Raw genomic sequence first — 26642 nt, 5'->3', positions numbered from 1 at the left:
TTACTGGAAAATACCGGCAAACATTGCTGTAGAGGCGGTTAGAAAAGCTATAACAGGAGCATCAACTGGTCAAGCAATATTTTTTAGCATTGCTTATTTGCTTGTTGCAATAACCTCTTTATTAGGGAACGCACTTGTTGTCGCGGCTGTATGGAAGGATCCATTAAAAACACTACGATCTTCTCCTTCAAACTTCATAATTCTAACGTTGGCACTTGCTGACTTTTTAGTGGGACTCGTGCTGGCTCCTGCCGCCACCTTTTTCTATATTCGCTTGGCAATGAAAGCAGATCCATGGAATTTCCTCATCGAAATTCTCTTATTTTGCCATTTTGTCCAGTTAAGTGCGTCTGTCTATCACACCTTGCTGTTAACCGTGGACAGGTTTTTCGCCTTGGCAAGACCTTTAAAGTATAGACAAATAGTTACAAAAAGACGAGTGGCAGTTTGCACATTTGCGATATGGATCTTTGGCTTTTGCTTCGCCTCTTTGTCGTGGATACTACAAGAACATTTTTTTGTACTTTGGTTCATGTACGTACTAGTCATTTTACTTTCTTGGGAGTTTACTTGTTGTTTGTACTTTATAACTTTAAGGCATCTTTATAAACATCACAAGAACAGAATCATGGATGAAAACTCTCAGACAAACCAGGTTTTACTTCGAAAAAGAGAGACAAAGGTTTTCGTCGTTATCTTTTCAATCATTATTGCATTAGATTTTTGTTATACTCCGTGGATTACTACTCAGTTGCTATTTTTTTTCTGCCAGCCCTGTCATGAAAATTATCAACTGTGGGTTATCTTTTATCATGTTACAACGCTTCTTTTGTCTTTAAATGCAGCTCTAAATCCTTTAATATACGCTTTTAGATTTTCCAAATTTAAAGCCACCTTCAAATTTTTTCTATCCAAATGTTGTATTCAAAAAATGCTAGGAAGAAGACCAACATTTCAGATCTCCGAAGAAAGGCAAACATACAACACAAAGTTGTGATATTTGTTCAAAGATGAGGCTATCACGTCAACTAGTAACCAGACAGTTACAAACAGTTTTGCTGTTTTTACCTGAGCTTCACATTAAAATTAAATGTAATGCTTAGCGACTTTTGATTTTGTAGTATTATTTGAATAAATCTAATTACGAATTCATGACGAAAATGAAAAAAAATAGAATAAAATAAAATAAAAATAACTGTCGAATAGGTATCTAGCTAGGGTAGAACTGCAGGGCTTACATTATTATTAGGCCGAAATAAAAACTGTATTATAAATCTAAAAGTCTCCAAGAAAAGAGTACGAGTGGTAAAAAAATTAATTAAAACACTCCTACAGTTGTACAGTATTCCCTGTCTTTTGTTTACATAATTGAAAAAAAAAAAAACAGTTTATTTTTTTGTTTCAGTGGGTGGTGTGGATTCGAGATAGCAATTAAAAATTTCTTTTACTTATAGTTAGGGCCTCCTCACCGGTGCCCGGCCGGTTGACCAGACAGGCCCGCTTCGGCAGGACAAATTCCGCCTTGGGTTAAAATATGAGAAATTTCAGCCCTCTTTCCATCGGCAACTCTTCAAGCTGTATCACTGCAGTTGAATGGGAAGCTTATGATGTGCAAAATACAGCAGGCAATGCAAGACGATACCATTCGAGACGCCAGAATTCATCCTGCTTTCATCCGGGTAACCGAGCTGAAGTGATCATATGGAAAATTTTCCAGTCCGCTTACCGAGATCCATACGAACACATACAGGATTTAGAGGTAAGGTGAAATCTTGAAACCGACTCAGTCCTGTCAACCGGGTTCATGTGAAGACGCCCTAAAGCCTGGTTTCCACCTCATCGTCCGGATCGTCCCGATAACCCCAGTCGTTTCAAAAAATTTCGAGACGATCCGGACGAAGGACTATTTGTGGTTTCCATTTGATCGTCTCTATCGCATCAACGACAAAAGACGCGGTGTCGTCAGCGATGTCTTTGGGTCAGACAATAGAATTTTTGCGCGTGTTTTAAAAAACAAGCAACACAATGATGGATTTTAACTGGAGAGTTAACCTCAAGCCTTGTTATCTGCTTTGTCTTTCGATTTTGCAGCGTCGACAAGCAAGAAGAGTTCCACGAAGACATAACGGATTTTCTCTAGCTTCAAATAGCGCCTATACGCGGTGCGAACATTTTTGTACTTTTTTTTGCGACTTCAGCAGCGTCCAGGTCGAATTTATTCTCGATTACTGGAATAATAGTGATGATTTCTGGGATAGCCTTCGATCGTCCCAATCGTCTCAGTCGTCTGAGAGCGTTTCTATATCATCGCTTCCAAATTTACACGATCGTCCGGATCGTCCGGCGGCCATATTGGTGTCCCAAAACAATGAAACGGTGGCCATGTTGGTGTCCCAAACCAGTCCTGTGGGAGTTGAACTCTTTTCTTATGTAAACGCTTTCTTTTGTTCCAATAAATTTCCATAGATGTTGGCCACGTGAGTGAAAACACTATATAGACCTTATTCACGATACCCGCTATCTTTGCATGCGCCTTCGGATCGATGGGATATTAGCAGTGTCACGTGGTTTCTCAGGGGGCAAACAATGAATAAAATTTGCCAATGCAAGAAATCGCGGTCGAGTTTGTTTATTCTCTCAAAACGAGAGGACAATTTAATAGTCATGCAAAATGTACAGTTCAAGTTTCGACAAGTTTGTGACATTGTTACCTGCTCTGAGGACATATTACGGTCGCTACTGCATCTAGAAAAGTAACAATGATTATTTTCACCAGGGGGCCCTGATTTTCACCCATAAGTTGCCATTATCGTCTTCAAGATAAAAAGTTCATCGTGTTCTGTTGTTTAGAATAAACAAACTCGACCGCGATTTCCTGCATTGGCAAATTTTATCACTTTTTGACCCCCTGAGAAACTACGTGATACCGCTTTTATCCCATCAGTCCTTAAGCGCGTGCAAAGATGGCGGGTATCGTGAAGTAGGTCTATTGCGTTGACGCCCAGATTTGTGCCCAGGCCACATTGGTGGGAGACGTTTTCAGTCTTTTCGATGTTCTGTCCTTGTTCTCCCTCTCTGGTGTAATGAACTGGCACATAACAAGGAAAGCTCCCCGCCCCTACCCCCTCAGTCTGAGATTCCTTTGTAAAATTCGTAGAACAGGCATTGTTAAAGTGCCGAGTGGCCTTTCCGAGTGGCCCCAGCAAAAGCCTGTTCCAGGCCTTTAGATAGTAGAGAGTAGCGCAAAATCAAGAGCGGAGAGGAAAACAAAAACCGGAAGAGAAAGAGGGAGCGAAAAAGAAGAACTCCTCCTCCTCTCTTCCTACCCCCACCATATCACTTTTTTTCCTGCTGATCTCTCTTTGCGCCGTACTCACTACGTTCAAACCTGTATTAAGTGGACCTCTATTAAGCGGTCACTCAACAAAGTCCCGAAAATTGTTTTCCGTACCTGTAAAACTGACCTCTACTAAGCGGTCACCTCATTGTTCCGAGGTCCCAATGACTTATTTTAGATCAATTTAGGTGTCTGGGAAACTGCCCACCTACCCCTCCCCTAAGTCATCACTTTGCCTTAAGTGTTAATGTTAGCTTAGGGGAGGGGTAGGTGGAGAGTTTCCCAGGAACCTAAATTGATCCCTTATTTTTTGTTGTATTCACCTCTATTAAACGGTCACTCTGACAAGATGTACCATGCTCTGAGTGCAACAGATACATTGTGTAAGACTTTTTACTTCATTCCTATTGGCACAAGAAGAGGTAGAAACAGTTTGAGGTCAATTTGTCATAGCACAGATATTTCGTTTTTTCATCATCTTCATTTTCTTGAATAACTCTCACGTTTGTCAAACCTGTATTAAATGGTCAACCTGTACTAAGCCTTCAGTGAGCTATTCCTCAAGGGTGACCACTTAATACAGGATTGATTGTATCCGTGACTTGAGCGCCTGGAACAGGCTACCAAGGAAGAATGACCATTTTCATTTTAAGTTATAGGACGTGAACGATGTGAAATCAGAATACCTTGTTAGCATTAAAAAGGTGGGAAGTTTTTCTTAAACACGCCGAACAACCAATCACAAAAGCAGATGCGAAGATAAAGCACTTGAAAAACGCTGATTAAATACTGTAGAACAGAGAGCGGGGATAATATATAATGAAAAAAACACCAGGATTTGGAGTAAAACTCGATACTTGCCTCATTATTTACACAGGTGGGAATGAATTAGTAACTCTTACAGGTAAGTTGAGATATACCGTCGATCACAGTAGTTAAAATAAAAATTTTAAACGCACTCATGATAATTCCGTGTAACTGTACAGTGCCAGGTTTTTGAAGGTAACGTCGTATGGCGGTATCCTTTGGATAAATCAGTTTACAGGGGATAAGTATCAGGGAAACCAGTTGCGCTATCCAGTGGATAGAGATTTATCGGCACTGAATAGCGTTATCCACTTTTTAAATAACCAGGGCCTGATTTTGAAAATTAGTATCAGTAATAAGTGTATAAGCAAATGTCATTTTATTAATCATAATTATAGCAAAATTCTCCTATCTGATTGGCTATCAACTGTCCTTATTTCGGCAAGGACAGTACGCGCCATCGCAGCGCGCACTTAAATGGCTCTTTTCACTGCTAACAGAAACTCTCGGAATTTCTTGTGTTTTAATTTAAAAAGCCTAAAATATCACAAATTTTGTTATAGTTATGATTAATTGGTAACTTTCGTAATTAAAAAATCGGGCTCCCGCTACGCCGTCATCCGATTTTTTTAATCACTCGTATGATTACAGACCGAATTGGACTCCACTCATTCCTATTACTATTATTTACACTTTTAAGCAATGTATGGCACCAGCCTCTCAATAAAACAGATCGCGCAAGGTGAGCAAACGACTGAATTTTATTTCCGGTTACGTGGTTCCCTTCATTCAAAGTTTGTTACAAGTATACGCACATGTTGCCAATTTATTAAAACAACAATAATTGCAACTCTGATTGGTTCCTGTAGTCTTACTGTTCAGGAAGAAAAGTAAAAACGTCACTGCCAAAAATAGGTTATTTGGCCCTGATCGAGATTTGCTTATCTTGTGTAATTTGTGTTTTGTTCTTGTTAAGACATTTGCTTTGTTCTTGTTAAGACATTTGCATATATCCGCGATAAAACGGGTTGATAATAGTGATGAACTGTTATCTAAGTATTTGATTCTTCAAGCTGAGAGGACGTTGTCTCACGTTATTTTTCTAAATGTTCGACTGGTGTTTTGATAAAGACTGCCTATTTTTTCACAGAGGTGTGTTCGACGAAAATACATTTTTTCCTCTCAGGTCTACAAACCATTTTCCATGGTTATCCACTTTGGTGGTTTAAGCCTGAAAGAGGTGCTCTGCAATAAACCCGACCAATTGTAGACTGAATGGGAATGAAAGTCCATAACAATAGTTTCTCAAGAAGTTCATACGGTCTTGAACTGATCTTCAATTCCATGGAAACCAACATCAGTATCGCAGACGGTCTCAACACCCATCAACTCATATCGAATTTTATGGAAACCAAGCGAATGTTTGCTCTCGTCATCGGAGTTATCATGGCCATTCTTTCTCCTCTAATCGTTGCAGGAAACGCATTGATTATTCTCGTTGTTTGGAAAGACCCTTTGAGGAATCTTCGCTCGTTCACTTCTACCTATATATTGTTGTCAATGGCCGTTGCAGACTTTTTAGTTGGTGCCATATTGTGCCCTTTAAATTCTGATTGGTCGCTGTTGATCAGAGCAGGAGATAAACCGTCTTTCTCCATACGCGTGCCACTTACGATAAATGCCGTACTTACCAGCGTGTCCATTGGCCATGTATTATTACTGACAATTGACAGACTATTCGCACTGCTTACACCGCTTCAATATCGTGTTAGAGTCACTAATAGGCTCGTCTCCATCACGGCTCTCACAATTTGGGCTTACGCGCTGGCTTTGGGAGTTTTACACGCAACACTTACAGAACACTTCATCATATTTTGCATAATTTACACAGCAGAGGTTCTTGTATCAGCCACTGTTATCATCTCTATAAATGTTGTAATTATGCGTCACTTTCAAAGTCATTCCACCAGAGACGCTGCTGCGAGAGGTTCCCTTTCGATCCATCATCTCTTACACCGGGACAAGAAGCTCTTTAAATCTATTGCCTTGATAGTTTGCATATTTTTGCTGTGCTTCACTCCATGGTTTATAATTCAGTCAATCGTGTATTTCTCTGTGTTATATCAGTTAAGACCGGACTCCGCCATTTTAAAGGGACTCTGGGTTTCATCAGTGTTCGTTTATATAAATTCTGGGCTGAATCCTTTTCTCTATTCCTGGAGGCTCGCAAGATTTCGGGACTCTCTCAAGTGTCTGTTAACCAATAGAAAGGATCAAGGAATTCAGCATGAACATATAGGGCTCGAACAGTTTGATACGCGGCTGTAGGTCCCACGAGGGAAGTGTTCTAGTACCTGTGACTGGGGCTTAGGCACCGTTCATATGGAGAAAACTTGTCCCGTGTAGAAGGATCCGGGGGGAATGCTCGTCGTCTCACTTAGGGGTGTAAATTGCAGATTTTGGTGTCACTTAGTGTCTTTGGGACGGGAAGTCACTATATTTTAGTGCCCATTCAGGTATCGCATAGGGCTATGCATAAAGAACTTTACAAAAAATGCTGGGACACTGACTTCAAAGAAATCTAACTTTTGAAAAAGAACACAACATCCTCGGCATTGATTTAGATGTCTGTGTATGGTTTCCTTTAGCGGTCAGTTTAAGCTTGAGCCACACCCACATTGTTCTTCCTTAGGGGTTTAGTTAGCATCCCCGTCACTTTTATATGGGAGTCCCCCCTCCGGGGAAGGGTCACCCTCCCAGCCGGGTCAACTTTAGGGCGCGTTTACATGAGAAAAAGGTTGACCCTTTTGCCCGAGCCAACAACCCTCGTGCATACTCTGATTGTGTCGCCTTGACCGAGTTGACCCGGCTGGGCGAGCCAAAGAGTTTATATGGGGAAAGGTAGGAGGGTGCTCCTACCAAAACAAAAGAGTGACCCGGCGCGGCTAGGCGGGTTACCTTTCTAACCGAAACAACTTTTTGTTTCTAATATTGAATGATCGCACGTTTTGTAAGAAAATGTATTAAACGTTGGCTCATAATAGCTCGGCTACCCGAAACAATTTTTGTTTCTCATATTGAAGGCCTGGGGAGGGGTTACCCCCCTATAAAAGTGACAGGGGTACCCGTTGGAAAATTTCGAGAACACCCCTAAAAGGTACCAGAATCTTGTTTTATGGGCGTGTCCCAAATTCATTTCCACCCCTAAGAGGTACCAATTCAACAACAACAAATCATATAACTGCCACTGCAAATTTTCATAGTAATAAACTTTCGAACACTTTCCTCTCAAAGACTTTTTGAAAGCATTGTCATAAATCTTACCTAGACAACTCTGGCAGCAGTCATTTTAGGTTTAAGCACCCTAAGCGGTAACTCGAACCATGTTTTGAGCCCTCAAAAAGTAGTGGAAAAAGCAGTCTACTGGCGTCCGAAACATTGAATTTTGCGTTTCCCATTGAGGTGTTGTAGGGCATATAGTTTACTAGTGGAGGTTGATGTTTTTTGTCACAAATCTTACGTGAAACAGTTTTACTTCTCAAAACAGTAAAACGCATTCTCTATTCAGTAGGCAATATTTTGTTACGTTACGTTCTGATTTGTAATCTAGAAGTATCTTTCAATTTTCACTTAACATTTCTATAATTAACAGTGATTAAAATGTTCATTACTCTCGGCTATTTCCTTCGAGCTTCCGATGACTCGAACTCCCCATAACTCGAACGTTTTCGATTTCCCTTGAAGGTTCGAGTTATCGGGAGTCGACTGTATAGCAATACAAATTTGTTAGCGTTAAGGCATATAAAAAGGGAGAAGGCCTTACTTTGGGTTCACGTCCATATTATTTGCCTCCTAGTACGGAAAAAATAGACTAATCAATCCAAAATTTCTGAACAGTAGTCAAACTTTTGACCCTCTGTTCACTAGTCAACGCAAAGAGCAGATGCGAAAATTTATTCATGAAGGGGTTCAAACTTGTGCTCACCGTGAAACGGCTATTTCACAGCTGATCGTTTCCACTCTTCTTGGCCTACACATGTTATTATTTAGTACAATTTAGCTGTGCATATCCTTTGCGATCCTTTTGTGGTATAAATTTTAGTCTCAAATCATTTAGTCGTTCAATTACTAAAGACGTCTGGTGTGATGGGTGCAGTAAGGGTGGGGTTTGGCTTCCCATCCGGCTTTACCCTGGACTCAAAACTGCACAACTGCACTGCCAGGTTCATGTAACAAATATTTTGTTGCATACTGCTAGGAATAGAATCAATCTACGACATGGGCGTAATGACATATAAATGTAATGGTGGCTCACGTTTAAATCTGGTGAATGTAACAGTTAGTCTGGATATCGGATGAAACACTGCGTTGAGTGTTTGATAAAGCTGCTCAAGTAAACACAAATTTTACGACTGTTACTAACACGATTTTGAATCCTCTAAGTGGAATACCCTACTTCTTTTATCTACGGCCGGAGTTCTCATCACGCCTGAGTTAAAAAAAGTCCAGTTACTGTAAGAGCTACACAGTTGCACACCACGCTTCCACTCTCCTTAAAAATGGTAGGAGGAAGAGTTGAACTCAAATCACAATCCTCTAAAGCCCCGTGAAAACGGACGAAACATTGTTCGCCAACAACTCCAAACATCGTTGGATGTTACATGTTGCGTCTGATTGCGCACCCTGTTGCATGTTGTTCCGCCAACAACGTTGGGAATTGTTCGTCGACAATGTTGCGTCCGTTTGCACGGTGCTAAAAATTTGACCAGTTTCAAACTTTGCGCAACAACATGCAACAAGCCTTGCAGTCGGACCCAACATGTAACACCAAACAAGGGTGGAAGTTGTTGGTCAAAAATGATACGTCCATTTGCACCAAGGGAAAAGTATCGCTGTAAGTATGGAAATATTCTTTGTTTATTCATCATTTCATTTGAAATCAAATTTTTGTTTCTTTTTTCTCTGGAAGATATTGGCTTGTCAAGCTATGCTTAAAGTTGAGACCAAACAAAATTAACGTGTGTATGGAACTCCGACCTTACCTAGACTCTCTCCTTGTTACACCCTTTTCAGTACAGCTCGGGGAGTATGCCAGTTTAGGAAGAAGCATAAACAATAGTCTACGTTACCGACTATAACATGATCACCACGGCGATGGTCTTTTTCTTTTGCTTATTCGAGACTTATCGCTGTATATTAAGTAAAACTGGTATTTTTACCCGCATCATGACCTGCCATGTCTACTATGTCTCCCAACCTGATCAGAGACTTGTCTCTGCGTCATATTAATCCCTGGGACTAGTTCCCGCAACATGACCCCTCATGTCTCCCAACATGATCAGAGACTTGTCTCTGCGTCATATTTATCCCTGGGACTTGTTCCCGCAACATGATCCCTCATGTCTCCCAACATGATCAGAGACTTGTCTCTGCGTCATATTAATCCCTGGGACTAGTTCCCGCAACATGACCCCTCATGTCTCCCGTCATATTTATCCTTGGGACTAGTTCCCGCAACATGACCCCTCATGTCTCCCAACCTGATCAGAGACTTGTCTCTGCGTTATATTAATCCCTGGGACTTGTTCCCGCAACATGACCCCTCATGTCTCCCAACATGATCAGAGACTTATCTCTGCGTCATATTTATCCCTGGGACTTGTTTCCGCAACATGATCCCTCATGTCTCCCAACATGATCAGAGACTTGTCTCTGCGTCATATTTATCCCTGGGACTTGTTCCCGCAACATGATCCCTCATGTCTCCCAACATGATCAGAGACTTGTCTCTGCGTCATATTTACCCCTGGGACTTGTTCCCGCAACATGATCCCTCATGTCTCCCAACATAATCAGAGACTTGTCTCTGCGTCATATTAATCCCTGGGACTTGTTCCCGCAACATGATCCCTCATGTCTCCCAACATGATCAGAGACTTGTCTCTGCGTCATATTAATCCCTGGGTCTAGTTCCCGCAATATGACACCTCATCCTGATCAGAGACTTGTCTTTGCAACGCAAGTATCCCTTGAACATGTCCTTTAGATGAACCCTTACGTCTCTTAAGCGTACAGCGAGATAACAAGGAACACAGGGCTTCGATATGAAAGTGTTTTATTAAGTAAAAGTCAGGGCAGCACTCACCTCACTGCGACAGTCTACAAACCACTTACAATAAACGGTTTTTACAAAACCACCATAACAACCGTTAACACAGTAGTTCCTATACTTAGACGCTAACACTAACATGAACTACGTTCTATAAATAGTAAACAGTGAGCTGGCCTGACATGAAAAAAACTGGTCACGAGACGAATAAACACTTCGATTACAGCTTGCTAACAATCACCCGCTAAACATGCACCGATATATAATGACGTATTTAACAATAACGCAATACTGCTTTACAGTGACGTAATACGGAATCCCAACACCAACAGTGACGAACTACTTCACAAGTGACGTCACCAACTGTGGTACACACATAAAGCACATGCGCAAACAGGTCACCGCCACCACGAAGAACAAATGTTACACAGTCACGTGATCTAGGCGAGACAGAGACAAGGGAGATAGTTAAAAGCCTTAACTAACAGAAAGCAATAGCACACATTTAGCACATAAAATTTAAGTTATTCAGATATATTACATTTAAATCCATCTGCTTCTCGCACACAACTGGAAGCCATCCGAATTGCATTGCGTAATGAAGAAAAACAACACACGAGCCGAAGGCCCAAACGGCCAGGTCTTATCTCGGTTTCCTTAGCATGAAGCATGCCTAGAGGTAAAGCTACTGACCCCTGGACGGGATGCTAATCCATCGCAGGGTCCCCCTCCCCCCCCCCGGCATTATCTCGCCGGTACCCATTTATACACCTGGGTGCGGAGAGACAGAGTGGAATAAAGTTCCTTGTCTAAGGAAACAACGCGACGGGCGAGGCTTGAACCCCGAATCTCCAGATCCGGGGTTCGAGGTGTTAACCGCTCGGCAACACACGCCTCCGCAATGAAGAAAGGGGGATTCTGCGAATGGCTAGGACCAGCTCTTTGCCTTTGGAAAGTTTCTCGATAAGAGGTCATCAAATTAAGAAAGCGATTTTTACTCTTGCGCTTTTTATGTTTTGTTTTTGGTGCTCAGTCAAACAATCTGCTGTCCAAACTCAAAGTAGCATTAAATTTCAGGTAATTAAATTTTGATTTTGGTTAATGCCTCTTGATAATTTTATAAATAAAAGAAGGAACATCAAAAGATGTAAATCATAGGGCTGGCATCCTACCACCCTATTCCTAGCCTCAGAAAACAGCCCACATTTTGCGATGCCATCACTGCTCTCCCCGCAAAATGACATCTCATAAACGAGCGCAGGAATTCCACACTGATGACGCGTCACTACCAAGATCAGGGTGCTGCCTCTGATTGGTCGTACCGTGTCATCAGTGTGGAATTTCTGCGTTCGTTTCTCATACGTCATTTTGCCGCGAAACTAATGGTGGCGCTGCGAAATGTCGGTTGTTTCTCAGCCTGTACTACTCGTGTTGTCAGCATCCATATTATCATACTCTCATACATTTCCATAGTAATGATTAGGAGAATTTGTTTTACGATCAAGATTTTTTAAAATCAATTCCTGCTTTCTTATTACTTTTACTTTTGATTGAGCAGTGTAACTATTAAGAAAAATTAATTATTGGTTACGGTCACTCTTCAGGGCACCCAACGACCTAATGTATCCAAATACGTTAAGGTTTTCTCTGTGCTTTAGAAGCCTGTCTGGGTAATTTGGAGCTGCCCTCAAACCTATTTATCTGTTCGGATGTCTTAGGGGAACATTAGTCGTCTCAAAGTTTTCGGAGGCTTTTCCTTTTCATTCGAAACTGTTCGATGGAAAGTTATCCGTAATTTCATTAGAAAATTCCACGGTACCCTTTGTCTTTAAATCGAAATTTTCTGGAGAAGTTTTTTTTAAAATAATCGCAATATCCTGGTAATAAATAGCCTGAAATTCATCCGATTGCTTCGAGTCGTTTTCTCCTCTCAACAACGTCTGAATCGACGGGCCGTTAATGCCGTCCAGTGACGTCACTCACTACCCGAAAACCGGGTAGTGATTTTGATTGGTTGATTGTCTAAACATTCGCATAATTATGTATAATTATGAAAAATTTTAGCGGGATTGTCGCTTCATATTCAGCGGATCGCATCCCCGGCATTCTTTCGTTTAGTTCAAACATTTCGATAAGCTTAATCTTTATCTTAAAAAGCAAAATTGCCCTTGTCTTCGAAACTGAAGTGCTAAATTGAACTGCTAATGAAGAATCATTGCGGAGAGTGGGTAGGTTTTTCATTTAGAGCCGCTTTGTGGTTTTGGCGGCCGTTGATTTTGTTTACGCGAAATTTTCTGAGATCAATGTTATAATTCGACCTTCTTGCTGTTTTTTCTGTCAAGTGTAATGATTCTGTTAGCTTTCCTTTCTTGTCTCCTTGCTTTTTTTCTTCGTTAATTAAAGCAAATCATTGTGTTTTTGAACTAAGTGTTCCTTGTGTGTGTTTATTTCATTTGCGTGATTTCGACCGAGTTTGATATTTATAGACTTTAGTACAACCGGTTCAGAGTTGTACTGCATGCAGTTGATAGTTTCAACGTTAAACATGAATTACGATCGAAAAAAATAAAGCAGTTCTGTATCATGCAGACATTTCCAAACGATATTTCTCGGTTTGCCACTTGAAAATCGTGTTTTACTTTTTGCATGAATTAAAGCAAAGGTCAAGGACTAGTGACGTCACTGGACGGCATTAACGGCCGGTCGATTCAGACGTTACTGAGGGAGTAATAACGACTCGAAGTAATCGGACGAAATTCAGGCTAGGTAATAAAATGTGAAAACACAACCTCCGAAAATCGTAGGTAAGCTAGTAGAAATACTCCGAGTATTTTAAACGGTTACCCAGACATTTTTAGCCGTGTTCGACTCTAGAAAGCTCTAGGCAATATTTGCTCATTCGAACAGAAAAAAAGTCGTTGGCTGGCCCTAATAGATTGAAACTGAAAAAAAGAACAGATTAAATTATCAGTTAACTTGTCAAGAGAGCAAAAACAGGAAAATAAAATGGGCTGATTGAATTTTGCGTTGGTTTTCGTGGGCAAATATTGGCCACAAAAAATTGTAGCCAGCCATACTCCCCTTGTCCAAAGGTGAGCTGATGTGAGGAGGCTTCCTATTCTTTTAATAAAAAATAAATAAGTGTGAAACAGCCCATAAAAAAAGTTGAAAGGTCACATGCCACCTGATAAGTTGACTCTGCTGTCAATATTTCTCTGAAATTTACGAAAATTGTTTTTATTTTTCTTGGAGAAAACAAGAGATGGACTTGAGGCCATTCCACCACTCCTTTGCCAGTAACTGGATGATTTTCTTTGTTAAATGTTAATTAAAATAATGATAACTAATAATGATGATGACGATGGTGGTGGTGGTGTTGGTGGTGTTGGTGGTGTTGGTGGTGGTGATGATGATGATAATAATGATACTAGTTTTAGTAATAAAAATAAATGGTAAAATCCTTTACCTGTCACGCACAAAAGTCAGTAGGGTCTGTTTGCATCCTTGGGCCTCTTGAGTTGTACCTTGAGTCTCTTGGTGCCAATCTGAAATCCATGCATAGCCTGAATAGCACCTTGAGCTGAACCTGGATTCTCATAACTTACAAAACCTATGAAATTTAAAGACATCACAACGGTTAAATTGCCTGTCAAGCAAATATCCAAACGCAGAACACCATGAGGCATGGCAAATAACGCAATACACCCTCTACAGATTCAGTTTGTCATGTCCGTGGTTGAAGTCTAGGTTGCGCCACTGCATTGCTCCACAGAAGTCTTGCTTGCACCAAAGCATTGCTTAAAACTGTCCCTCACCACTAAGCACTGCCAGAGGGAGTAATGTAGTCTGATAAAGTTGTTCTAACTTTTGAGTCTGTGCAAAATATCCTGTGGTGTGACCATTCAAATGAAACCTCTAGGGTAGTACTTTCACATGGTACCATTTGTTTTCCAGCATTTTAGAAAATGAAACTTTGGCCACCTTTGGCAATGAAAGAGTTAAATAGACAAGAACATAACAGGAGTAGAGTGTTATACTGGGTGTATAACCCTGTGATAGACTAGAATCCAGTTCACAGAGAAGTGGGAGTACACCTCCAGCCCCTTGAACTGGGCGTAGGGTTCATACCCTTTTTTCAACAAAAAATTCAAAGATATTTCAAGGACTTTCAAGGACACATTTCCCATTTCCCATTTTCAAGGACTCCATTCAGTGCAAAAAAGAGCCTTGAGTATATGTCTTTTTTAGTTCTTCCACAACATGAGCAGGTCTCAGTTCTGTGTTTGCTCCTTGTAGGTACTGGAGAATCCTGGTTGGACAAAGTTAGCGCTGAAATTCCAGGACTTTCCAGCACCGACTGCAATTTCAAGGATTTTCAAGGGCTTGTTTTTTTTATTTTAAAATTTAAGGACTTTCAATGACTTTCAAGGTGAGTGCAAACCCTGTGGGGATTGTGCAGGCCTTAAGCTTTTTCCCATGTGGCAGACCACCTTAAAAATACAAAAGCTGCTTGCCATTTTATGTCCAAAGTTGTTATGCATAATGGTTTACACGCTTTTACTTTTCTAAATTCTAGGACACTGTGACAAAACTACATTGCTACTAACTCAATTGATTATCACTTACCAAAACATTTGCTTAAATTTGTAGCTTTGTCTATAAACACTTTAGCGCTTACTATTGCGCCAAACGGCAAGAATGTCTGCATCAGATCGGCATCAGTAAATTCTGGTGGTAAGTGATAAATAAATAAATTGGCTCCCTCAGGACCTGACAAGAAACAAAAACATTGATTGATCAGAAAATGGTGAAAAGATCTGTTGATGTTTTTTTTGTTACACTGGAGTCTTGGCATATTTAAATTTAAGAATGAAAATGGAAGCTACCCTTATTCTCTGTTCACTAAATTCTACAACATTTTTATAGCCAATAATGGCTAAGTCCAAGCCTTTTGTTTGTAGCCTTTTGTCTGTAGCAGGGTGCAAAGAAAATCACTTTTGCAGCTTGCCATTCAAGCAAGCTGAAGATAGCATTTACTAGCCCAGACGTCATTTCATCTAGCCCCAAAAGCGTTTTGACGAGCAGAATTGATTTGGCAGTTCTTCTGTTAGTTGAATTCCTCAAAAAACACCACTTGCCTGTCGTGCAAGTTAAAAACAGAATTCACTAGCCTGATAGCAAAATCCACTAGCCCCAGGCTATCGGACACTACTTTCTTTGCACGCTGTGTAGTCTAGATTCCAAGCCTTTTGTTTTGTAGCAAATGAAACTGCTTGGTTTATGTTGTTCACTGTGGTAGGTCTTGTTAACTTTCCCTCATGGAAAGTTGCAATTTGAAGGTCCCATATCCCAGAAGAGTCTGTGATGACTGCCATTGAAAAATCGAAGAAGTGGTTGCGATGTTAAGGGCAAGAATACAACCATTCCCTGGAGATTTGATTACATACATCTTACCTTCCTTTTGTGGCTGTCGTTGTAGTTGTTGCTGTTGGAATATTGCTGGACCATAAACATTAGGAAATGTTGCTGAAAGTGTAACCAAACTAAGCATCAGTATATAATAGCTGGAGTGATGCTGTAGAAGTATTGATTGTTGTAGCCCCAGTGGCAGACGTTTTGAGTGCAAGCCCTTTGTTAGAACACAAGCCCTTCTTCAAAGTACCAGCCCCTCTGTGGAAGGATACATGTAAGAGCTCAAAAGAGCTGCAACTTGAAAAGTCAGCTTTTGAATCCTTGAAAAATTAACTTTATCAACTCAGCTGCATGACATGGAAAGAATATAACTTTATTCAACTTTGAAGGCACTAAACTGGGAATCAAAAGAACAGACACGACCTAACCGCCCCCTCCCCCGGTTTCATGCTATCCTGGTGCAAAAAACATCATACTTACCATTGTACTGTTGTATTCCAGAGTAAGCTTGTGTAAGAGCATCTCCAGTCTGTAAGTTGTTGCCCACACTAGTAACAGCAGCCACATTGCCAAGGCCAGGAATTCCCATTCCAAGTGGACTGGTTCCCATATTGCTAAGGTTACCAACTCCCATCCCAGACATGTTCATACCTGAGGAGTGAAGTCACAGTTTAGTTAAAGTCATTCAACAAGAGTATGTTTTTGTTTGAAAACTAAACCAAAAAGTTCACAAGAGACACTACTAAATGTGGAGACTTTTAAAAGGGGAGGTCTGTGGTCTAGAAGTGGTCGAGCAAAACAAAGGTTTTGGGAAATGCTGATGGGCTGACTGCATAGCCACTCATGGATGACAAAGCTTTTAATCCTAACAATGACAGGTATAGAGCAGAGTTTGGTACACGTCTGAGAATAGCCTGGGAAGAAAAGATGGCTTAGTAAGGCCATTTGACTCGAATAACAACAATGTGAAAATGCTAGTATGGGTAGAGCGTTTTTAATGTACAGTGTAAAGGGAGGTTTTGAAAATGCACTACCCTGGGCAGCCTAATGCAACATACTGTCTGTCGATGTCATCTTAAGAAACATAACACGTCAGACCTCATTAGGCCCCCATGAAGCAAATGTTTGACAGTACCTTAGAGTGCAAAGAAAGTTGTATCCGATAGCCCAGGACTAATGAATTTTGCTATTGGGCCAGTGAATTCTGTTATCAACTTGACCAATGGGCAAGTGAATTTTTTTAAGGGAATTCAAATTACAGAAGAACTGTAATTAATCCTGCTTGTCCTAAAATTTTTTCGGGCCAATTAAAATGACTCGTATGCTAGTACTGTACATGCCAGCTACAGCTTGCCTGCATGGCAAGCTGTAAAACTGACTTCCTTGGCACCCTGTACCTCTGGGTAGCAGTACAGGAATGGCTACTCACCAATGCCTGTCATGCCTGGGACTCCCTGCACTCCCATCATTGAAGACGTATTGGTAGCACCACTGGTGGAAACAGCGCTGCTGTTAACCAAGGCACCTGTTCCACCCATGATGTTATTTTGTGATGATGATGCCTGTTGAACTGCTTGATGCTGTTGCTGTTGTTGTTGAGCGGCTAAAACTGAGGCAGCTACCAAGGCACCCATGGTTCCAGGGGCTACTACTGAAACACACACAAAACATTGGTGTTTACAAGAGTAATCAGCATCAATATTCTTCTAACAATGCCAATACATAATCAGGAGAGTTTTGAGAATTAATAAAGTGATCACCAAAGGGAAAGTGCTTTGATCTGTTATCAAATTCTCTTACCTAATTCTTTAAGTAAATGTATGGAAATCAGTTTGGAGAAACTGGCATATGGATGTTGGGGCTTAGAGGGTTAAAAAACTAGTGGCATACGCCTTTATAAACATAATTGAGTTAAATGGGCACTTGTTAAAAAAAAAAAAACAACAACAACAACATATCAAAAACAATTGACCACTCCAGAAAATGTCATAACATGCCATAATGCTCTTTGTTTGTCATCCCAAAATTTTGCATAAGCATTGTCTTCAGTTTCTCTTCGGAGTTAAAATGGCCCTAGGAGAAACTGAAAACAATGCTTATTCAAATTTTGGGGTGACAAACAAAGAGCATTATGGTATGAACTGACCAAAAGTAAAACATATGTTTGGTTGAGGTAAAACGCAAACTAAGTAAACTTCACTCACAAAATGTAAAACTTACTATGTGATCTAAGTAACCTAGTAACACCAACAACTAATGTCTTACTCTCGCTAACAAATTGGCAGATTACATATAGTTTTTGTTCCATTAGAAAATAGATAAAAATTGATTTTGAAAATCATATCTACAGTTAATTATCAAAACACATGACCCTAGGCTAGCTTTCAAAAAAGGGTCAAGCTTATTTATTCATTACTTAAGGAGTACCTTTTTGTGAGTAAAATCCATTCTTAGTCAGCCTAGTTTGATCCAGAATTTCTAGCCCTATTTCTTTTTCTAGCCCTCATGATTAGGGAGCTTAAGCAACAACGACGGCAACAGCTACAAAGCGTCACTTAAAAAGTGATATGGTGATGCTTCAAACTTTATCATGTTAATATTCGATCTCATTTACTTTGTGAAATGTTGGCAAATGTTTTTGGAGTTGAATTCTAAAGGACTGTATCAAAGTTCAGAAAAAAAGAAAAAGAAAGCTGTTGTCTTGTGTTCCCATCCTGGACAAAACGTGAATTTAGACACTTTCACGTTTTAGTTGTGCAACGATGGCAAAGGAATGTACAAAAAAAGCGTGCAGCACATGCAAAGCTGTTGTTTTGCTAATCCAAACCTATTTCTTTTTTGCCGTTCTCGTTGCCATCGCCGTCGTCATTAGTTGAGCTCTCTATTCATAAGAGAAAGGGAATTCTGGCCGAAGCCCAGAATGGTTTTTACCTACAACTAACAGGATGTTCTACACAAACACTGAACTCTGGCCACAAGCAGACTAGTGCTCCCCTTCCTCTTCCTTCTGCATTGTGTAGTTAGAAGGCTTACCTGGACCAGTCATTCCAGGGATCATGTTGAAGCTTCCAGGTAATGTTGAAGGTGAATTAGCTTGCTGTTGAAGAAACTGATGACAATTTAATGTGAGCAAGAGAAACTCAACTGTTTCAGTCAAGTTCAAGGTTTAAAAATAAGCTATAGTTATTTTATCTTATTTGCCACACAATAATAGAAAATGAATTACAAATAATATAACACTTATGACTCCTATTTTTGATTTTCACAAGATCATAAGCGTTCTTACGATTCCACTTACAATTAAGACTCTGACTCCGTTCTAGTGAAAACCAGCCTTAAGTAAACTCAACGTAGACTTTTGTGTGTTCCAGTATCAGATGGAAACAAGCATACTTAAACTCTACTTTTAGCAGCCATGTAAAGCATACTTTTTGTATATTATTTGCAGTATACCAGGAGTATGAAAGGAAAATACTTGTAGTATACTTAATTTTGGTAAGGGTTATCTCGCTGATATCAACACATAACATGTAATAAATTTTTTACCTGTTGGCAAGCTGTGTTATAATTGGAGTGCTGAAAGTAAGGGAAGCCCATTCCTAGCATGTTCATACCCATGCCACCTAAGGTAACCATCTGTTGCATTTTCTTTTGAAGTTTTTCTTTTTCTGTATCTGCAAACTTAACGACTATTGGTGATGGACATCCCTACAAATAAAGGACAGTGAAACCTGCATTAACACATTTAAAATCCACAATCTCGGAATACATATTCTCCCATTGTGGTCTATACATTTCTTATGGTGCTGTTTGGGAGAATTTGTTGAACAATCCTGATTCACTTCTTGTTGATTGTTTCCTTTTTCTCATGACCTTAACGCTCGATTGAGTATTGTCACTATAAGACAATGAAAAATCAATGATACATGTATTGCTGGTTGCTCTTAGGTCCGGTTTAAAATGAGTGAAAACAACAGCTGATCTTCCCCATTAGCATTAGATTTGGCAAATGCCAAGTTTGACATTTAAAATGGGTCATTTAAGCACACCAAATTTTAAGCAGACACAGGTGTTAGAAAGCTTTGCACTCTCCCTTATATTATTGTTTTTAAAAAACCTATATTTAGGGAACACATTTTTTGTGCAGTCAGTAGTAAGGCTCTCATGCTAGCCAATAAGATTAGAGAATTTTGTTATAGTTTTGATTAAGAGGACAATGTTTTGGTAAGTAAGTGCACAGATATCTAAAGCAGGTATTGAGCCAGTTAATGGCAGTCTCCTACCACCTACAGAGCCTCTCATCACTAGCCTGTGAGCAAGCTCTCAGGCGCCCTCTTGCGGTGGGGTGGGAAAAGGAAGGAGAGCTTGCAACCATGTCCCTGGAATTTGACAATCTGCATCAAAAAGTCGATGCAAAGTGCTGATTGGCAGAGATGACATTAGTAATGATGTTATTACCCTTGGCATGTGTTTTTCAATGCTTGTTTACAGTCACACTCATTTCTGCTTCACGCTGATTGGCGGAAATCTGACTGCTCAGTAGAAGGGGAGACACCGGGGAATTGGAGGTGGAATTAAAAATTCCCACCCCGCAGCCAGAACGTCCCGGGGAGCTTCCTTGCAGGCTACCTCACAGTTTATTCACAAGATTTATCAAAGAAACAAACACACGCAATAACTGTTAACTCTAGTCTTTATAAACTAAGGAAAACACTCGGGAGAAGATACTCATTACATGAGTGTTGACAGAGCAAATGATATTTAATGACAAACCTCCATTGTTGTACTGTTATGCATCTCTGCAATGGCATTTTGAGCCTGCATTCTTGTTGGAAATTTTAAAAAGGCACAACCTAAACAGAACATTGTTATAGTTACACCCACTCTATTTCACAATTTTTCCTCCACTACCCTCTGTCCATAGTCAAGATGACAGAGGTGGCTGCTTTGTAGAGAATTGGCTGTAATACTCCCTTGATAAACTAATGATTATATGAATCTTCTAATCATGGTATTAATGAAGCCCATGTGACTTCTGATAAAGAGCTAAAAAATTAAATTCTTCTTCCAATACCCTGTGTATCATGCTTGTGAATAAAATCTGCCATTATTCACCCCTTCATTATTGGACCAAGAAGGTCATAAGGTTTTGCCCTGAAATTTTATCACAAAGTTCAAAATCTCAATAGTGCACATGGGCCTCGGAAAAAGGACTTACATTTTATCAAGCTCATATTTCTGTTGTGAAGAGGATAAATTAAGAGCATTTTCTGTGTTTTGGGTAATGAAATGCTGGCCATCAATCAGGGCTCAAAAAGAACTTGAATTCTAGCTTGTTCCTTGGGCAAGCAGCTCTAATATTTTGATTACCTGGGGCCACTTCATATTCCCCTTACTTGACAATTTTGTTAGCCCTTTAAGTCCCAACAGTGACCAACATCAATTTTCTCCCAACCATATCCACACATTGTCAAGAGATTAGGTTGTGAGAATTAATAAAATGATCACCTACAGAAAATGCTTTGATCTTTTATTAAATTCTCTCAACTCATTTTTTAGGGAGATATAAAGAGATCCGTTTGGAGAATTTGTAAGTGGATGTTGGGGCTTAAAGGGTCAGAGGATGACTTGCCTGGACCCACCCTTGCCATTGGGCAAGTAAGCTTCAGTAATTTTGTTACCTCTGTGTCCTGAATCCCTGACACATAAAAATCCCCAATGAAGCAAAATAATAATATTCATAAAATGTGTCCCATAGGATGCAAAGAAAGATCGATTGATTTGAAGATTTTTTTGGTAGAAAATCCAAATAGAACATAGCCGCATAAACATAAGTTTCTTTAATTTACCAGACATTTTGACGGTACATACGTCATCTTCAGTCTTGCAGGCATATTTTGAAATTGCCATTGAATTCAAATAAAATATCCTGTTCTTGTGATTTATGTGACTGTGTTCAAAGATGCATATTTGTTTTAGTCTTTTTGGTACTTAAAATATAAAGAAGGTCTACATTTTAATTTCAGTAAACTGTAATAAAGAGTTTTGGCATCTGTCTCCAGATTAACTGTCTGGTTACATAAAATGTTCAAGCACTTTCAATTTAGGACTCATTGGTTATGGAAGGGACTCATGATTTTTCACAAGACGGGTTCCTGGACTCACCATAACTATTTGTAACAAAATCACTGAAGCTTTAACTGTTACTTGCCCAGCAAGAAAATCTTCTTGTCCCGAACAACCAGATGGGACTTGTTTCCCCAAGGCGGATACTTCCTTATAAGAGGCTGATGGGAATGTGCAGCCGGATGGGGTTGCATTTTCACTACCGGATTGACTGTAATGGGGTTGCATTTTCAGTAGCTGAGTTACTAGGATGGGGTCGCACATTTTCGGATTTTTTGGGGTACGACAGTTCTTCATATTTTTGGTTAGCAAATGTACCAGAATGTTTGTACTGTAGGTGAAAAATAAAGTGTTAATCATTTCATTTATAAAAGTGGGTCAATTCATAAAAATAGAAAGTGACTAAGTTGGAATCGCAAAAATTATACATTTGCCCAGAAGTGACTAAGATGGGGTCTATAATTGGCCACAGAATAGACTATAATTGGGTAGGGGCGCTGAGAGGCCACCGGCACATACCCAACAAAAATTAACCCAAGTACCCCCCTGGCTTGTTTTAAGCCCTAATCACTGTTGTGAAGGAGTGGCTGTCCTGTGGAGGAGAGTAAATGTATGGGCTTCTGGCCAGACAATATTTTGCAACTGTTGCATAGAGGTGGCTTCTTGCACAGTTTCAACAGTAAAGAGATCAGATCTCCATACTGGAAGAAAAGTGTTTTCACTGCACACCTTATTCATGATACCTGGCATCTTTGCATGCGCGTAAGGACCAATGGGATAAAGCAATGTCACGTGGTTTCTCAGTGGGCAAACAACTGATAAAAATGCCAATACAAGAAATCGCAGTAGAGTTTGTTAATTTAGACAACAGAAAATGAAGAACTTTTTATCTTAAAGATGATAATGGAAAATCATGGGTGGAAGTGATCATTTTTGCTTTTTTAAATAGCTGTAGCAACTGTACATGTCCTCACAACAAGTAACAATGAGGTAAAACTTGTCAAAACTGTATATTTTAAAAAATAGTCATCTTGTTTTATGACAATAAACAAACTTGACAGCTACACACAGTGCTTTTGAAGATGGTAGATGGTGTGAATAAGGTCTACTATGATTCCTTATTATTTATAAAACCTGTTTATTACAGGTTTGTTTGTGAGTTGAATACAAAGAATACAAACCTTTACTTTTGCCATCACTATCTCTTAGAATTGTCAGCTCTTCTATAGTTCCATATGGGGAGAACATCATTCTAAGATCATCCTCTGTTGCTTTTTTAGATATCATACCAATAAACAGTTTACGGTCCTCTGAAAGAGAAATATCAACAATGATATCAGCAAGAAATACAGAGAAGATCCACACAGTTAAAAACACAAATTATGCAGCTGCGAAAAGAAAGCGTGGAAAAAGTTTAGAGAATATGCAGTCGCTTTCTGAAACAAGGTGATCGTGATAGTTAAGGAGATAATAACATAAGACAAATTCTATTTTAAAACAGTTTAACAATTTTTTTCTTCCCACTATCAGAACAGGAAATGGGAGATTACATTTTGATAATAGCGGAGCTCTCGCGCGCAAACCGCGCCAGCGGAGCACCATGGGTAAGAAAATTTGGTAAACTATCCATCCGAGAAAATTTGGTTATGACATAGCGTACGCCCGCCCACCCGTACATACACTTCATGTAAGCCGATGTCAAGTGTCACACTTGTCAGGAGCAAGAAAGAAATAACAACGGAGACTAATTTCGTCGGAAGAAAAACATGAAAATTATATAGCGGCAGTTAGAAAAGGAGAAATGCTAGCGGCTACTAATGTGAAAAAGGAGCAGCAGTGAAAAAAGAAAGTGAACAGGAACACAAACATTTCCTCCATAAAACGCGTAAACAGGAAGCTAAAAGAAGTTTCACGTTAAAACAACGGTAAGGAACTGTACACAAAAAACTGCTGCACGTGCAGAGTTGTTTTTTTGCTAATTAGGTCTATTGCTGTTGTTTTTACCGTCCTTGTTGCTTTCAACTTGTCTTTAGTATTACTCGATTTTATATTTTCTTTGACGAATCCATAAATATTAAAGAGAGCTTCGCTTTTAGCCCTGGCTACTACTACCTGAGAAATTTCTGCAATTTGATTGGCTAAGAGCAGTGGTATTTCAGCTTAATTTGAAATACCTACATGTGAAAATTACAAACCTTTCGTGGGTAGTAGTATAAACAAATAATAGCATGATTTATACGTGATATTTGGCATAAATACCACTTGTGATATTTTAAAATTGTCTCAAATTTCACGAGCCATTGTATAACAATTTTAAAATATCACTTGTGGTATTTATGCCAAATATCACTACAAATCATGCCATTACCTATACTAATATTCATGAAAAAAGGGACCAGAGAATGAAGTCCAGATAACTGCCAAGCTGAGATAATTTAGGACTCGCTGTAAAAGGAGCGTCGTAATATATTGCATTTGAATACTTTTGTCTACTCTGGTTTGTAATCTACAACCCTCACTCCCCTAACGCACAATGCAACATTTCAAACAATTCTATGTTAAGCAGGTCCCACTTACCAGATCTAGATTCGCTTTCTGCTGGTTTGACCTGCATAGCATTTTGCATCTACCAAAAAACACAAAGAAGAAGTATGAGTTATATTATTATCTTCCTTGGTGGGGGGGGGGGGGGGGGAGGAGGGAACTCCTGGGAATTCTTGCATCATTACTTAGATTAGAATGCAAACAAAAAACTTTTTCTAATGCTTTTCAAATTCGCATATATTTCCTATTTCGTTCTTATTCATTTGGAATCGAAACAATAAATACATTCATCTGCTTCCGTAGTTCCCTTGAACGCGTTAACCAATTCCAGACCAAAATGGGCAAAGTATATAGCCGTTTTCAGACCAAAAAGGTGCAAAAACCCTACCCTTTAGGGTGGCACATACCTATATGGCTCCTATAAGGGAGTACCCTTCCTCCTTGGGTTATTTTCATACGGCATAAATGCTGCCGTGTGTAACAGAGGGCCACACTCGGGTAAATGTAGTTCAAATAAACTTACTTAATAGATGCATGGCAACATAGAATGTGTCAATTAAATGGATAATGGATAGTTGTTTACTTGTAAAATAGCAACTGGTAATGTTAATCCACTGAAAAAAAGTAGAATGTAGTATGAACAGTGGAACGAGTACTTTTTCAATGAGATGAAATAATATTAGGCATAACCATCCATTTTCAGTTATAATAAAGTAAATAAAACTCTACGATATATAAATTTTTAACAGGTACTAATTGAAGCAAAATACATGTAATTATCTCTTCAAATTGCACATTTTTTAAAAATTCCTTTTGTGTATTTGCCCCTCTTCCCATAGAGCCACAAACCATGCACAAATAATTTGACTTCTGTGATGTGTAGAATGCATTTTCATTAACATAAGCAGGGAGTAGGATCTTCCTTTACAGTCTAATTTAAAATTATAATGCTCAATTAAACTGACCACAGTAAACTAGGGACTGAGGAATACGCTGAATAAGCTTCATCTTATTTTGTCATAAAATAAATCGCATGATCTGATATTTTCTACCCAACACCTTTGAACATTGTGGCAAAAACGGAAAATATCATGAACTTGACATCTTCTGATCTTAATATATAGTTTGTCGATGTGTTCCTAACAACATCATCTTATCCACACAAAATAGTGCCGTACTGATCATCAAGGTCTTAATCAATTACTTTATATTGAGTATCTAAGAAGATTAATTGTTATTATGTTATATTTTACCCACTAAATGAAAAAATAATAAATATAATCTTTAAAAAAAATAAATATCATGCTCCTTCATATTCGCTGCCAACAACGAGGGAAGAGAAAATAGCCTGTGTTTGACTTTGGAAGGAAATTTCTTTCAATCTACAAACACGGAATAAACGCAAAAACAATAACATTCAATGTCACGAGCAAAAGTTTTAACGTTAAATGTTTAATACACCTAGCAGCAAGTAAACATTTTTAATTATCTTACCCCGGGCAATATTTTCTTTTCGTGTAATTCCTTTTGTGCAGCAATCGCAGATTCGCGAGAACAAAACGTAAGAAACGCACAGCCTAAAAAGCAAGAAAAATAAGACACTGCGAAAAAGTACCGAAAATCAACGATCAACCAAGATTGTTACCTTTATGGTTCCGCGTTAATCTGTCGCGTAAAATGGTCAGTTCGTGTATTTGTCCAAAGCTTTCGAAGTATGGTCTAAGATCTTTGTCATCCCAAGTTCTCGGGACCTGCCCAATAAACAACTTAATTGCATCTGCGTCTCGCATGGGAACTGTTCCTCCGTTGGTAAGCGACGTCATTTTCAAAGCTAGGTTTAAAGTTTGCGCAAAAAATAAGAAAGTACAAAAGTTACGGAAAGGAACGAAGGAAATATGGATGACAGACACTACATGTGGGTATCCCAGGGTTCCCAGGGCTCTTTGGGTGAAATGGAATAGCGCCTATTCTCCGTGCGCGCGTGAACGGTCGGCTACGGAGCGGGGGAGAGGGTACTAGGGACAGGAGAAATGAGATAGAAGCAAATGCCTACCAACTTCTCTATGGCTTGATTTTGATGACCGTTACAGTATTTTACTCTATGGCGATTTTTTAAGCTTATCTAATAAATTCCCTACCATTTTCTGAAGCTTAATTTTTCACATTTCCCCTCGAGAAAAGGAAAACTAAAATTTTCGGAATTGAAAATGTGATGGAAAGAAGGAATCAGAAAAATTCACACAAGACCAAGGACAACCGACCAGATGCAAATTTTATAGCACTACTTAGAAAGTATTTTTAGAGAGC

At 39.4% G+C, this 26642-nt stretch overlaps 2 protein-coding genes across 5 annotated transcripts; one reads left to right on the top strand and one right to left on the bottom strand.

Moving 5' to 3' along the window:
• The first annotated feature begins 5404 nt into the window (after positions 1–5404).
• On the top strand, positions 5405–7738 carry LOC140935028 (histamine H2 receptor-like). Its single transcript, XM_073384564.1, has one exon. It carries the CDS (start codon positions 5420–5422, stop codon positions 6470–6472), a length of 1053 nt encoding a protein of 350 aa, XP_073240665.1. The 5' UTR covers positions 5405–5419; the 3' UTR covers positions 6473–7738.
• Positions 7739–10242: 2504 nt separating this feature from the next.
• Positions 10243–26257, bottom strand: LOC140932732 (CUGBP Elav-like family member 3-A). Of its 4 annotated transcripts, none has more exons than XM_073382246.1 (13): positions 25981–26257; positions 25830–25912; positions 24369–24417; positions 22973–23101; positions 20439–20518; positions 19212–19373; positions 18699–18774; positions 17095–17316; positions 16146–16316; positions 15708–15779; positions 14880–15023; positions 13720–13863; positions 10243–10693 (listed from the first exon to the last, which is right to left on the bottom strand). In XM_073382246.1, exons 1-12 carry the CDS (start codon positions 26156–26158, stop codon positions 13736–13738), a joined length of 1494 nt encoding a protein of 497 aa, XP_073238347.1. In that variant the 5' UTR covers positions 26159–26257; the 3' UTR covers positions 10243–10693; positions 13720–13735. The 4 variants fall into 4 exon arrangements, with proteins under 4 accessions (XP_073238347.1, XP_073238348.1, XP_073238349.1 ...); XM_073382247.1 differs by having other exon boundaries at positions 17095–17313; XM_073382248.1 differs by having other exon boundaries at positions 18699–18762.
• Positions 26258–26642: the final 385 nt, after the last annotated feature.

Source organism: Porites lutea, chromosome 4, assembly GCF_958299795.1.
Source record: "Porites lutea chromosome 4, jaPorLute2.1, whole genome shotgun sequence".
NCBI lineage: Eukaryota > Metazoa > Cnidaria > Anthozoa > Scleractinia > Poritidae > Porites > Porites lutea.
This window is presented reverse-complemented; position numbering and strand designations above follow the sequence as displayed.

What these genes read in the sequence shown, in the direction of transcription:
- LOC140935028 (XM_073384564.1), top strand. Translation starts at nt 5,420, where the DNA reads ATGGGAATGAAAGTCCATAACAATAGTTTCTCAAGAAGTTCATACGGT.
- LOC140932732 (XM_073382246.1), bottom strand. Translation starts at nt 26,158, where the DNA reads ATGACGTCGCTTACCAACGGAGGAACAGTTCCCATGCGAGACGCAGAT. An exon ending in TAGTGATGGCAAAAGTAAAG is followed by an intron (nt 20,519 to 22,972) that starts GTTTGTATTCTT and finishes TGTTCTGTTTAG; the next exon opens with GTTGTGCCTTTTTAAAATTT. An exon ending in CCCTGGAATGACTGGTCCAG is followed by an intron (nt 17,317 to 18,698) that starts GTAAGCCTTCTA and finishes TGTGTGTTTCAG; the next exon opens with TAGTAGCCCCTGGAACCATG.